General features: G+C 39.7%; 1 protein-coding gene across 11 annotated transcripts in view; it reads left to right on the forward strand.

Annotated features, from left to right (window-relative positions):
• DMD (dystrophin) overlaps nucleotides 1-15,255 on the forward strand; it is a gene marked incomplete at its 5' end in the record, with an annotated part of 1,168,120 nt that overhangs the window by 1,138,794 nt on the left and 14,071 nt on the right. For all 11 annotated transcript variants that reach the window (XM_083855614.1, XM_083855615.1, XM_083855618.1 and 8 more), the window contains 4 exons: nucleotides 638-796; nucleotides 7,645-7,888; nucleotides 8,238-8,361; nucleotides 12,327-12,419. In XM_083855614.1, the coding sequence (XP_083711740.1) occupies nucleotides 638-796; nucleotides 7,645-7,888; nucleotides 8,238-8,361; nucleotides 12,327-12,419 (620 nt within the window). The remainder of the gene's footprint in view (nucleotides 1-637; nucleotides 797-7,644; nucleotides 7,889-8,237; nucleotides 8,362-12,326; nucleotides 12,420-15,255) is intronic.

The raw sequence follows: 15,255 nt of genomic DNA on the forward strand, positions 1-15,255 counted from the left end.
ATGTCAAACAGCTTCAGGGGCAATAGAAACAGAGAAAGAGATCATATGTATTAAACAGAACATATTTGTATTCTGACAATGTACATCACTTCAAAATTTAAAAAAAGTCAAATATCTGAGTGGAAAATAACATCCTTTCATTTTATTAGTTCAGGGGGTTTTCTTTGTTTACTTAGTTTAGAATGTTATAGAGAAAAAAAAAGATAAATAAAGCACAGACATACTACATAAGGAAAGTTTGTAGATACAAAAATAAATGCATTGCCCTTGCTTGCTTGACCCTTCCACAATGCAGATCAGGAGCAGAAGATTGCTTTTTTTTTTTTGCAAGCAAATTCCTAATTGAAGTTTGTCAAAAGAGGAGAGCTGAGGTTGTCAGCTGTTGCAAAACTTGGCTTTAAGTATTGGAGAAGCTGAGGAGGGAGGTGGTCTCTGCAGAGAAGGAAAATTACCAGAGACTCAGTGAAACAGGTCAGCAGATTTGCTTTAAGGTGCATTGCTCTGCTGTTGGTTACAAAGAGTTCAGCAAATCTCTTTTTAAGAAAAGAGAGACTGGGAGTGAATCATCTCCTCGTATTCATTGTGAGATTGAAAAGAAGGAAGGGAACAGCCTGTTTCATCCTCCTCTGTTTTCCAGCGATGATGAACACTTGTTAATCCAGCACTACTGCCAAAGTCTGAACCAGGAGTCCCCCCTGAGCCAGCCCCGAAGCCCTGCCCAGATCCTGATTTCTCTGGAGAGTGAAGAAAGAGGGGAACTGGAGAGAATCCTCGCAGACCTGGAGGAGGAAAACAGGTGGGTTACACCACCAGCTGCTGAACTTGAAGTAAAATGTCTGCAAAATAATTATACTGTACAGTTAGGTTGAATTCAGTTTGGTAAAATTTTTAGGGATAAAATGAGCTATAAAACTGCATTTCCTTCTCACAAATAAGACAAATATGACTAATGTCATAGTGGGTAAAAGTTGGGTCCTCTCTTTGCTCTCTTTGTTTGGTGTTGCTTGTTGCCATTTCTTTAGTCTTTCAATACAAAATGTCATTTACCACTTCTAACTTCAAATTTAATTGAAGTTATCTTGATTAATCACCATTAAAAAAAAACAACCCCGCTACATACTTGAAGTATCTGCAGTCCTCTTTATACAGTACTCTGGAATCTTGTGCCATCAGCACAAAAATCAGGAGATCTTGAGCCTGGAAGATTGTTAAATACAACTGTGGATTACCAAAACCAGATTGTCAGATATAAATCATTTAGTTCTACCCAAAAAAACATGGGTTTGTTTGTCTCCTACTATCCAGCTTTTTTAGTATAGTCCACTGGCATTTTCACACTCTTTTTCTTGATTCTGTAAGAGTTAGGTACTTCTGCTTACATTGAGGGTTTAATGCACTAATCATTTACCTGAGGCTTGTCAAGGAAATAATGCAAGAGTTGGCAGTGTCATAGATCTTCTCTCCCTGTATATCTTCTTTAGATGGTGCTAATCAATTACAGTGGCTCCATCAGAGACTTTTTATCAGGAGGGTTTAAGAGAATGGAGAAGATTGTAGGCATCAAGAATGAGGAAGATATTTCACACAGAAAGCTGTAGTAAACAAAGCTCTTGCTCACTGAACAGCAGGGAGATTTTATTTGAAACAAACCACAAACTTCCTACTGCATAGCACATAAAGCCCAACTGCTTTCTATAGTGGAGAAAAGTCAGTATTTTGAAATAAGACATCACACTTTGCATGCTCAGGACTGTAGCTAAGAAATATCTAGTAGCTAGTACAATACTGGTGATAAGATAACTTCATTTTCAGGAGATGGGTGTTATTTTTTTAAACAGCATTATGGAGTGAATATGGAAGAAGGAAAAAAATGGTAATGCCTTTCTCTCTGTATACAAAATGGTAATGCTTTTCTCTCTGTATACAAAATAAGCTGCCTAGCAGAAAAGAGGAGGGTGACTTTTAAAGCAGACTAGTTTTAGATTAGAAAGGTAGTATATGAAAACTAGTATAACATGGAGCAAGATAGTTAAATAAGCTAAAAAGCCCTTTGAGAGTTCATGCCTTAAATTTCAGCATGGGCTTTATTTAATTTAGGAATTACTGATGAGAGATGGCAAAAGATCTCTTGCAGGAATTACACCTTAAAAATACCTGGTTTGAAGTTTACCAGTCCTGGACTAAACTGGGGCTGTAGTCTGTAAGGTTGTTTTTCTCATCTGTACTACTGAAATCGCAGTTGTGGGTGGTGGGATTCCACCACAGACACTCTTGCCTTTTGTGGATGCTCAACACAACAGACTCAGAGAGCTCTGTCTCGCAGCATGGAGGTCACACTGCTCTGATTTTCACTGATTATGACAAAATCCTTACTTTTATCTTTGTAAACTGCTATAAATAACTTGTATGTAAAATGTAAGGTAGCTGCTGAAAAGTTACTGTTGTCCTGGTTGCTTGTCACAGCCAGATAACCGTGATTGAATGGATGAAACACTGATTCCTGTTTAGAAAAATAAGTTCTTCATACAGGATCAGCCAGGAGGCATTCAAATAACTTACCTACTTTTAAAAACAGTCCTGCCCCTTTAGATTTCTATTTCCTACTCGTTCTCCTCCGTCAAGTTTGCACAAACCTTTCTTGGCTGTTGCCAAAGATAATCAGCAGCCTGACATCTAATTCCTTGTGTGAACCTGGTTCCAGTGGATGAACACATCTTCCTTCCCATGCATATCCTAAAACACCTTCCATGTAAACTTTAGTTACTGCTTCAGGATGAAGGCATTCCTTTGTTCCCAGGGTGCATCTCCTTTCTGCTGAGCTGGATGTGGTGCACGGGTCGCCCTTTCCTGCCTGTGTTGGCATGACTCCTGTTGCACACAGAAGTGATAACTTCTGACAGCTCAGGTTTAGCTCTCTCTGCTGTGTCTTGTACACTTTTACAGTAAGAATGAGGGCATACAGTCACTTCTCAGCTGCTCCCAGGAAAGCAGCCACAAGTGATGTGTCAATATCAAGTACCAAGAAGAAGCAGTGCTGTGATGCTGGGAACACCTCATTGTCATTTCTCTTTTTCTTCTGCTCTCCACAGTTTTCCTGCTTTTCAAAAAAGCCCTTTTCTCTTTTGCATTGTCTCTTTCGAGTTGTTGATTGAATTCTGACTTTAATTTGGGTTTCAGCTGCAGTTCCTGGCCTCCCAATATACTTCCATCTTGACTTGTTACTTAAATGAAAACACCTCTTTGAAATTGCAGATCTCAGGGTTTGCTTTTGGACAGTTCAAAAGCTATGTTGCCTATTTTGAATTCTTCTGAAATACTTTCTCTTAACTTACAAACTAACCTAGCTGTGACGTGGTTCTGACTGGGGTTTTGTCAGTTCCAAGGACCTCTTGTTAGATATTCATTATTTATCTGCTAGCATTTTAAGACCTTGGTGCTTCTGTAGCTTGTAAGTATGACTTCCTTAAATAATGTATTGCTGAGATTTGGCTGCTAAATAATTTATATTTGTTAAAATGTGAGCATTTTAGAGAATATTTTCAATGGCTGAAAATGTTTTGAGTTTAACGTCTTCAGGCTTATGCTGAGTTTTGCATCACATGGAATATTGTGATAAGACCATTTCTGTATTCAATAGACAAAAAGCAATCTTGCTATTGAAGACATTATTACTGTATTGCAATATAAAAGAAAAATCCAATTATAAAAGCCCCTGAAAGACTATTTCCTCAAGAGTGAATGTATTTCAGAGAGAGAAGACAAGTTTTTGTTGTCCATCTAAAGCAATACATTACATGGGTTATACAGTAGGATAGGTAATACTGACTAGGATGTGCTGTAGTGGCATTGAATAGAAAGCATGTGGCTCTGCAGCAACAGAGTCAAAACTTTTTGCAAAGAATTAAAATACCTTCCTGCTATTTTGATGACTCAGGAAAGTGGATGTTTCCTAATACTTTAGTTGAACTGAAGTCTTGAATGTAAGAGGGAGAGTTCTGTCATGTTCTCTCCTCTTCCTCCCAGCTCTGAGCTGTCCTGTAATAAGAACTAAGTAATGAGATCTCCAGCCAGAGCTATTTGCCATTCCTTTGCTTTTCCTGACTTGCAGTGGGAGTGCAGTGGGCTGTGTGCCACCAGAGAAAGCACTGACTCCCCGAATCTCAAAGCTCTGTACTGTTTTGGTGTTCCTTCAAATCTGAAGAATGATGAATGGGCTCCTCACATAAGTTCCTTCTGTATAGTTGCCAACAGCAGAAAGTGATGCATTTCTAAACATGCTGTGGCTCCTTTTGGTATTTGTTTTGGCATTGAAGAAGAGGAACTAGATCTTTGGAGTGTGAAGCATCCTGAGTAAACACTGTCACTCTAGTGAGGGACAGGGGGTAGGTGGTTCAGTTACCATCTTTGTCTGCTTCTTTAGACCACTGATTTTCTGTAGGGAGATGAGAAATAACATGTATTCACGAATTCTCAATTGCCTTTGAGAGGACTACTCAGCAAACAGAGTCCACTAGGATTTCTGTCACCAGGCAATTAATGCTGCCAGTGATAGATGTGATTAATAATTCATGCACTCTTTACTACTCAGCTCTGTACAGTTGCATAAATCAAAGTTACACTGCATGCTTCCTATGTTCCTTTTCTTCACAAATGCCTCCAAGAGTTGCTAGCATTATAAATGGAATCTATGGGATTTTTTGAATATTCTCTTAGTGAAGAAGGGTTCATTTTCCCAGTGATGAGTACATGCAGCAGCATTGTTTGTTTGTTTGTGACAGCCAGATGTCAAAGTCACCCAGCCTGAGCTGTGATGGTGGCAGGTGAGGTTTCCATGTACTGCCTGTGCTTGCTCAGTTGCATTCATTTAGAGAGGAGCATGTGTGTATCTCCCCTTTCTCTTATGTCCCATTTTATGGTGAAAGTGTCAGAGAGGGCCTCCTCAGAGCCCTAAGGGCTGTGGGCAGTGCCTTGAGTGCCTGGCTCACAGCAGTAGTCACATACACAGCTTAACACTGTTCCAGAGGGAGGAATAGGAACCATTTGTTCTCTCAGGATATTCTTACAGCAGTTTTCAAATTCTTTACTTTTTTAATTTTCAGCTTTTTTCCATTATGTTAATACATCTCTCCATTGCTGTATGTTTAGATCCCAGTTATGATATTATTGATTGTGTGCACTGCACATCACTCTTATGCCTCTGAAGCCACAATGAATCTCAGTTCCCTGGATGGAGGACTTTGTAGCTGGACTGAAAAAGTGTAGCTGGAAGAGTCAGTAATACAGGTGCACTGGGAAAACCCACATGCATCCTTCAAAATTACATTCCTTTGTTCCAACAGTGTTGTCGTATTTGATTACAGAACTCCCAAATCCAGACATAACTCTGGTTGGAAAATACATGATATCTTTTTTTTTTTTTTTTTTTTTTTTTTTTTTTTTTTTTTTTTTTTTTTCTGTAGGCTTTCAGAAAGATTTTTTAAAATTATTTTTTATGAGGCATAAAAGGATTTTTATCTGAATTACTCCCTGATCCTTACTTGTATTTCAATACCACACTTACTGGAAGGACTCCTCTGTATTAATACAGGCCATAATTGCAGATTTCTGTGTAGCAAGGTATCTGATTATGTTGTAAGTATGACCAAGTGCATTTATTTAGTTTCCCTTAGGGTGATATTTTATCTTTTGCTTTACAGCACTTCAAACTTTAGAGTCTGCTGTTGGTAGAGTATGGGCTGTATTGTGCATCTGGGAAATTCCTCATGGGGTAGTGGTAGCCACTATCTACAGACTTTGTGAAAAGCAGCCTTAATGATCATTCCTGTATAAACTTCAGTCAGCAATAACACCATGTGTAATGAACACATTGTCATGTTCATCATATTCATTCCTATTCCCTTTTGTATTTTTATTAATTATTCACCAGTTTGTTCAGCTAGAAGTATCAGAAGACATTAAGTCAGGCAGAAGACATAACTTACATGACAATATCTATTCCCAGTACAGATAGTCCTTTTTTTCTAGATAATTTTCATGAACTTGAAATTCTGTATTTCACTAAGACAAAAAAAACTTCATTGGAAGAAAAACAACCTCTCTATTGTTGTGCCTCTTTGTGTGGGTTTTAAGGAAAGAAATCTTGAATTCTGAAACAGCCTGAAGTTAAAAATTATTAGCCCTTATTTTTTTCAATAATTTAAATTTTTTGCAGAGGAGGGATCATGTAGGTGAGACATCCCGTAGGGATTGTGTGGTTGGGGGTGACAAGGTCCCAGGTTAGGACATGTCCATCATGCAGCTGCTGAGGAGCACAGGGACCTTTGAAGAACAGTCAATGGCTTGTCTTTGTCCTTGGCATTGCTTTCTCAGCCATGTGAAATGATCCATCCTGCTTTAGTTCTCCTTCTGGTCACAATAATATTCTTTTAGAAGTGTTTTTTTGGGAGCTCTCTGAGATGCTGTTAAGCTTCCAGACCAAACTGTCAGAGTGTGTTGTGGTTTGCAGGCAGAACTGGCAAAAGGTGTCTGTTCTCACAACCTCAAATAAGAGCAAGTTGAAAAAAGTAGAATCTGGGTCAGTGCTTGTGATGAGTAAGCAGTTACCAGAGTGTCGAGCCTTTTTTTTTCCCCTCTGGGAAGCTGTAGAAGAACATCATAGCAACAAAATCCCAGTGCAGTTTGTTAGGCCTCCCGTGCCTATGAAGTATCTGCTACAAGTTACTATTTTTGCAGGTTTGGACTGTTATCTTTAACAAGGTTTCAGTTTCTTACCCTCTGTGCTTTCCCTGCTTGGTAGTTTATTTTTTTTTTCATGTGGAGCACTACAGATCATATTAATCTATGGAATGTTTCACTGAAGTAAAATTGGAGTTTTATGGAATAAAAGAACAAGCTTAGCAGTGCCATGAAGTTACAATTGGCAGTAGCACTCTAGGTAGGACAAAGACGATGGAAATTATAGCCCCAAAAGTCAGTGCAGTTCAGTTTAACAGACTGGGTCACTAATTCTCATCTTCAGTTGATAATTTTAGCCCTAGGCTGGAAATGCATTTGCAGATTCGCAGAGAGGAGGGTGACATGACCTGACTGACAGCCAAGTTCTGTGCTTTGCTCTGACATTTTGTGTGGCTGCCTCTCTGAGATTTCTCATCTGTAAAACAGATCGACCAGCCAGGTGGTACCTGCTTTGGTTTAGTGTTTGTGGGGTGCTGTGGTAACTCTGAGTCCTCCTTTAGCAGTAATGACTCCTCAGGTGTAGCCATGTGTGGAAGGGAACTGGCAGTCCCACTTCTGCTGGGGAGGATAAAGGGCAGGAAGCTGAGGGAGGGCTGAGCCCAGGACAGTCCATTCCTGCCTTTGGGAGGGTGTCTGGAGCCTCCTGCATGAGGTGCCCTGGGAGGGAATCAGCTGTGAGTTCTGGTGATGCCAAGAGCCTTTAGGCAACTTGAATCAGATCCATCTAATACCAGGTCATGAGGATCTGCAGGGAGCAAGCCCACAGGTGTGTGAATTCAGGAGAGGGAAAGGCATTCACTGCAGGTGAGCCCTGAGAAGTGAGACACATCACACCACAGCACAGGAGTGTCTGCTCACTGCCCTGTGCAGGGGCCATAAAGCTTTTTCCCCCTTGTCACTTGCCACCAGGAACCTGCAGGCAGAGTACGACCGGCTGAAGCAGCAGCACGAGCACAAGGGGCTGTCCCCGCTGCCGTCCCCGCCAGAGATGATGCCGGTGTCCCCGCAGAGCCCCCGCGACGCCGAGCTCATCGCAGAGGCCAAGCTGCTTCGCCAGCACAAGGGCCGCCTGGAGGCCAGGATGCAGATCCTGGAGGATCACAACAAACAGCTGGAATCGCAGCTGCACAGGCTGAGGCAGCTGCTGGAGCAGGTGAGTCCTCAGGCATTTCTTTCTTGGTCTCTGAAGAGTAATTTTCCAAACAGGGTGTGAAGCGTTATCAATAACAAGAACATACCAAGAAATCATATCTGCAGAGGCGAGTCAGAGAAAAGTACAAAATTGTTTTACAGGCTGCAAGTGAGAATGTGGGAATCAGGTTTCAGTGTTCTTATTCAGGCTTCTTCCTTGTTTTATTCAGAATTAAGATGCATTGCTTGCCTGGATGAATTTACTCAAAAACAGATTGAAAATTGTATGTATTCGTGGAAAAAATAAAAATTACAGAGATATAAAGTAGTCAGCTGTTAATAAAAATGTCGCTTTTTTTCTTCAATTTCAGCCACAGGCAGATGCCAAGGTGAATGGTACAACACTGTCATCTCCTTCTACCTCTTTGCAGAGGTCAGGCAGCAGTCAGCCAATGCTTCTTCGTGTAGTTGGCAGCCAGACTTCAGAAACCATGGGTAAGATAACCAAGCTCAGGTTGTCACAAACAATAATTATGTCCCATTTTCCAGGAAAAACGTCCTTAAAGACAGAAAACCCTTTTCCGTTTAGTTCACATGAAATGAAGTAGACATTTGCAGTGATCTTCAGTGTCAGCTGGCTGTTTACACTTTTCATTATGATTCAGGCTTTGCTTTTGATCATGATGCACCCAGTAGCTTGGATATTTTGATATTAAACACAAAGCTCAGCCAGGGCTTGACTTCTGAAAACAAATGTCACTGAAAAGCTAACTATTCTATTCAAACTGACTTTCAGTTATTAAGCATGACATGACTGATTTAAATGTACATAATATTAATTATGGCTAAGAGACTAAATGTATGATTAGTCATCCACATGTTAAATGATGTGATCTTATTTTTAATATGTTGTGGCTCAGTCAGTAGGATGGAGCTGTCATTCACAGGCAGTGCTCATCTAGTGGCTTTTCTAAGTATCACATCGGATGTGATAATGATCATAAGAGTTGTGGAGTAAGGTTAAATAATAATATTCTGTAGCTGGAGGTTGGAATTATTATTTTGGTGCTTTTAGTAACTGCCATGTGGCACTTTCCTAATTTCCTGTCTGTTGCATAATTAGTAAGTATTTATTACCAAGTGGCAAGAATTTTCTGCTAGTAAAAAAGCAATCAATCTTTTCAGCATCTTTAAGCAAATGCACTTATATTACTTCAACAAGATGATGTTTCAAGTCTGATGATAATATTCAGCTTCATACAGAGAAATTTATTTTATGCATATTAGTGAGAGGCTTAAGTGAGAGCTTTTCACTGCTATTAGTGAAAGTGTCAATGGCAGTGAGAAATCTAATGGGAGGGCACATTCTGCTGTGTCTCAATTGCTGTTGTAGTAGGAAATGCAGCTTTTTGTTTTTGGGGGGCTTTTTCTTCCATTCCAAGTGTGAGCAATAATTTCAGCCTATGACAGTATCAAACAAGATGGGTTCTGTACAATCTGCAATAAAAATGTGAAATACATAGTACCTTTAAGAATGCTGAAGCTGAAATCCTGGGGGTGAGAGTGCAATCACAGGTAACAGAAGTTTATGGAAAAAGTAAAAATGGACCTTTCATTAATCATGTTACCAGTGGGGAAATATTTTTTTATGTATGCCATACACAGAGTAGATAAAATGTATTAGTAGTGGTGTAATTTGCAACAGCATTCTGGAGAAATTTCATCACATAAAATACATGAATTAAAATACAATTAAAGGAAAAGATAGGAAGACAGTGTTTCCCAGGCATCTTATTAGAAGTCTTAGTTTGATATTTTATCCTTTACTGGGAAAACAATACAAAAATATACTTCTTTTCATTTGACTCAGTATAAAATTATTCCCATTTACCTCGCGAGACTGGAATTAATTGATGAACACCACAGAGTCATATAAGCTGCTAAAACTTCTTACAGCAAATATTTAGACATAACTTGATTTTATTTGATTGGTTCGATGGAGCCAATATGTGGGAGGACAGTGAGATGTTATCAGTAGGATCATACTGAGCCTCAGCAGAGCCAAGCTGTTGGCAGCAGGGAGTGGAGCTTATAAAAAGAATTACTAACCAGGCTAACAAACACCAACTAATTCATTTTGTCAAGTGTCCTTTCACACCAGAAAGCTTTGCTTGCTTGGCTCAGAGTTTTCTGAAGCGCAGCTTAAAATACTCTTGAATTGCGAAGGGAGCCAGAGTGGTGGTGTAAATAATGCTCCCATGCAGTAACCATGTGCCCAGGAATAAGGGAGCCATAATTTTTGAGAAAATACTGAGGATCTCTAGGTGTCTCAGCCAATAATGCAAGGTAGTGGTAACTTTTATATATGTTCTTCTCTTTAAAATGAGACCTTGGTTGTTTTTTTCACTGGAAAACCCACTGCACTTATTTCCTGCTTTCCTGAGGAGAGATTGCTGTGAAAGGTGTTCCACCAGCAGTGATTTGGTAAAAGCAGTGACCCACTCAAGCCCTCATTTATGAATAGAACTTATTCCTTGTTAACTTGAAGTACACCTGGGCAAGTGGAAAGGTTCTACTTTTCTCCTCATGGAGTCCCAATGGGAAAGTCCTTATCCTTGGCCTTTCTCCCCCAGAAGGGTAGCAGCAGAGGAGGTTCTCTGAAGTGTATGAGGCAAGAGGCTGTTCTGAACTTTAATTTGTTCAGGTACCACCAGAATAAATGAGACTCACTTAGCTCTCTAAACCTTTTGTAAAAACACAAATGGGGGAGGCTCTTTCGGGTAAAGAGGAGACTGAGCTCTGAAGGTATCTTTACTTCTGTCAAGTTGCTTGGCTGATGTCTTATTTTGTCCTTTACAAGAAAATGCTCAGAAAAAAGTCATCCAAATGAGGAAAAAAATTAAATTATCGCATTTTAAATAAAAAATACAACATTTTTGAGGGTAAGCAAGTTCCACTTGTATCAGCACTTCTGAGGACATTTGGAAATTGGTAGCTGTCTTCAGTTCTTCACCAGGACAGCAGAACCCACTGCCTTTTTATTGTGATCTTTTGGGCCAGGAGGCTTTCTTCAGGCTGATAAAATCCTCAGCCTGGGTAGAAGCAGTGAGATCTCAGTTTCAGAGTTTTCACCTTGACATTCAGCACAGGCTGCAAGGACATTCCTTTTGCTAAGACACCTCTGTCAGTGCAATGCCTGAAAGTAACTCATGGTGTGAGTTGATTTGTGTGAACCCAGCACCACTGGAAAGCTGAACAAACTGCAAGCAGCCTCAGCAACTATTTTTAGACCATTAATGGAATAAAAGAAGCTGATACAAAGACTATCATTTATATGAATTAAGTGCTTCTTCAAGACACTCTATCCCACTTCGTGTGCTGGAGTGGGAGAAATCACTCTTGGTCAGAAATAACTCTTGTTAAACTCCTGGCTTAAATATAGACAGCCTTGAAATGCTCCTTTCATATCCCTTTTTCTGGGTTTTTCACCAGCATGGAGCACCTCAATGTTTAAAGAATGTAAATGTTAACAGAAAATCAGACAGTTTCCTACTCAAATAGGGCAAGACATGTTAGAATAAAGGGTCATTAAGTCATTTTCAAAAGAAGTTTGTAACTCAGTTATTGCAGCAGGCAAAATTGCTTTTCTGTTTTAATAGAGATAAAAGATATCTAGTAAAAAAAGGAGCTTCTCACTCAAAGTATATCCTTTAAGTGTATTTTTTCCAGGTGCTTTATTTATATTGGAGGCTAGGATCTGCATTAAAAACAGCATATGCATTTTAGTTATATGAAACCATGAGCAAAAAAAAAAATCCAGTAAAAATAAAATGTATTGAATTTCCCATTAAGCTGCTGCCCTATAATCAGGTTATAGAAATTATTCAGTGGGAGAAATGTATTTCGCTTTATTAAACTGCTGCTAAACCCTTTTACAGTACAATTGAGTGTTCTTGGAGCGCCAATCTGATGCAATTAAACTGTCAGAAATATTAATACTGATGCAGATGAGAATCTGGGTTTCTACTGATTTGCACAGCTAGGCAAAGCAGTGCCAACATGAACCCAGCACTATTAGAAAGCTGCTCAACAGCAGCACTCACAACAGCAATTTCTTTTTCCATTAATAGAACAAGAGAAGCTGAAATGACGAGTGTCATTTATGGAACTAGATGTTCCTAGCAGACATTTTACCCTACTTCCCTCACCAGAGTCAATTATTTCTCAAATCCCTTTCTACGAATTAAAATAGTGTTAATAGTCTCCAATTCCTCATTTAATTTCCTTTAGGTCCTTATGAAGAAAAAGAACAGTAACAGTCAACAAAATTCACCTTTGAAAGTTTTATTGTACACTAAGCAGAAAATGTGTAGAGTGAACAGCCTTAGCTTTGAGGAGGACTTGGGCAATACAAGCTGTTAGCACAGGCTCTCATGCAGTGGTGTGGATTTGCTTTGCAGGTGAGGATGAGCTGCTCAGCCCTCCCCAGGACACAAGCACAGGTTTGGAGGAAGTGATGGAGCAGCTCAACAACTCCTTCCCCAGCTCCAGAGGTGAGCACTGCTGCCTGTGGCAGATGAGAGGGAAGAAGATGAAAGTGTTTTCTGTCCCTTGATGTTTCCAGGGGGTTGTGTTTTGGCATCAGGCGTTTTTGCTGCTCTTTGTTTTCATTTTAACAATAGCTGTAGAGAAACCTGTCTTGTTTAGAGTGGAGGAGCAGCCTGTTCCTTCTCACCTTAAGCTAACTCCACAGGTAGCCCTTGCTAAATATGTGGATGAAACAGTGTCTTTGTGAGACTCCTTTTGCCCCAAGCATTTCCTTTGCTTCCCTTTTGCCATGTTCCTTTTTTCACAGCTTTCCTTCTTTTTGGTTGATCCCCTTGATGATTTATTTTTTAATACGTGTCTTAGCACATTTTCCTTCTGTCCTTATCCTTCTCCAAGACTGTGGTTTGAAATACTATTAGAGTTCTAAGTCAAAGTTCTCAACCATGTAGCCCTCAGGTTCAGAGGCACGGAGAAAACACGAGTGGGGTGCTTGTTTGTGCAGTATAGGCTGCACTTGTTCATTCAGGCACAGCCTTTCTTTCATCGTTTCCATTTTTCTCATTCTTGTTGTTTGCTAAAAATAGGCATTTGGATTACCAGGATTTATTTGTCCAACACTTTTTTTTTCATTTAAGTTCTTTTCTGAGCCCAGAAGAAAATACTCTACTGCCAAGAAAAATGGCTGAGATTCCTAGCAGGAGATGGGAAGTTTGGGATATTGGCTGTTGCTGTGTAAAGAGGCTCAGCCATGAACCTCTTGGCAGGAGAAAGCTTTGGTATTGCCAGCCTGATAAGTGGATTTCAGGGGGCATAGACTTCCTGCAGGGCCCTTGCACAGGCTTCACACATCACCCAGGGGTTCTTCTTTAGGAGATAAATGCTCCTAACCTTTGTAACTCCTCTAACTCCTTCAGTGGAGTCAGGTTTTCTCCATCCTTTGCTTTCAAAGCAAGTTCAGCTCTCAGCAGAAACCATTTGTGAGCAGTGGGATAAAAGTCAATATAAACTGTATAAGATCTCATGCTATAGGTCAAAAGATGGAACAATTTAGAAAGATATCATTGAATAAAGTCTAATACAATAAATTGTCAACTGCACTCAGGTCCACCTCAACATTATGTTAAAAAGTCATATGTCCAGCCCTCATTTTTAATTCCTATGAGAGACAACAGATAAAAAGTCTTTCTAATATTGCTGTGTAGATTAAAATGGACTTATTTTTAAAGTTGCTGTGTACACAAGGTTACAACAGACTGTTTTCTTGTTAGTGACCATCGTTAGTGTAAATATGTTGTATGTAGATCTTGCATAGTCACATCTGTCCAGATGTAGGTATCCCATGTGTACAAATACTTAGCAAATGTGGTATCTAATTTGTATTCATAGGTGATGACACTGGCAGTGTTTCTTTTTAAAAACAAGCTTAGTTTTCCGTGAAATAGGAGCAATTTATGAAACAAAATTTAATGAGATATTTGAAATAGAGTGGTTCATTTCCTGTGTAGAATAAATAGGTAGAGGTCAGTCTGTTAGGCATCACCTTCTGTTCACTGAGAACAGAAAATGGGGGTTTTTTGTCTTATTAGTGAAAAACACAAAGCTTCATGAAACAAACTGAGACCACATAAAATTTAGTGGGAAAAAGAAGTGAAATGGATGAGATCAGATAATATTTTAATTTTGTAAATTAAGCTGTAGCTTCAGATTTTCATTCTCATGATGCAAAGTGTGACCATTTAGCTAGAGAGAAAGAATGTATTCCCTTATTTTGTCTCTTCATTCAGTAATGTGTTGAAAATGTAGTAGATGAGCACAAGCATCCACAAAAGGTGCTGCAGCTTATGTAGTTCTCTGTCTGATTGGCAGCCATGGAGAACAAAAATACAGTACAAAAAACAAAAATGGATGGAAGGCTGTGAGTGAGGAGGAGGCACAGCCTTAGATGTGAGTCCCCCTCAGCCAAGCCACAGGAAGAGCTCCTGATGGAGCTCCAGGGGCAGGCACAGCCCAGCAGAGCCAATCTTCCCATGGGGCTTGGCTTTTAGGTCTTGGCAAAGGCACTGCCAGGCTGAGCCAGAATCTGCCTCTTCTCCTCTCTTAGGCTACACAAGAAGATTAGTTCAGCTGGGAGAGAAACTTGTTCAGGTTTTTGGGAATCATACCAGGTTTTGGCTAAAGAGATTAGGACTTGAATTATGTTTCTCTGTTCTGCATATATCTTTTGATGTGTTTGCATGAAAGCCAGGTTAGTGTAATTCCTTTTGGCTGAGGTATAAGAATGGTCAGTCTCTCTGTAAAATAGTTTGTCCTACAGCCAGTGCAAATGGATTTCCATTTATTGGTTGATAGAGGCTGCTGAGAGCTCATGTAAATTTGTGTTACTGAAGTTTTCTTCTACTCCCAATTTAAGAATTCAGTTATATTCAACTGACACCTGCATACACAAAGTTTATGTCCAACATCTGACATGCTACAGCCTCATGTAGACTTTCAGTGTGACATGAAAGATGCTGTGGTCATATTCCACAGGCACCAGGGGTTTCTGATTTCAAATATTCAAGTCTGCAGGAAGAAGAAGAGGAAGCAGAGTTGATTGGTCTCCACAAACTTCTGAATCAGGAGCCTTTTTGCTGTTGAGAGGTATAATCTGTATCTCAGATTTCTAATTTTTAAACAGAATATCAAAGTGCAGTTGCAGAAGAGTGAAATCAGTTTGGCAGAACAGCCTGAGAAGAGGGCATAATGTTAAGGACTCAGGCATGGTGCAAGGGAAATTTTGTTTCTTTCCAGTACAAGTTGAGTTGAATCTCAGGTTACAGGTAGGTAACCTCAAGTAGGTGT

This window comes from Zosterops lateralis, assembly GCF_965231275.1.
Source record: "Zosterops lateralis genome assembly, chromosome: 2".
Classification (NCBI taxonomy): Eukaryota; Metazoa; Chordata; class Aves; order Passeriformes; family Zosteropidae; genus Zosterops; species Zosterops lateralis.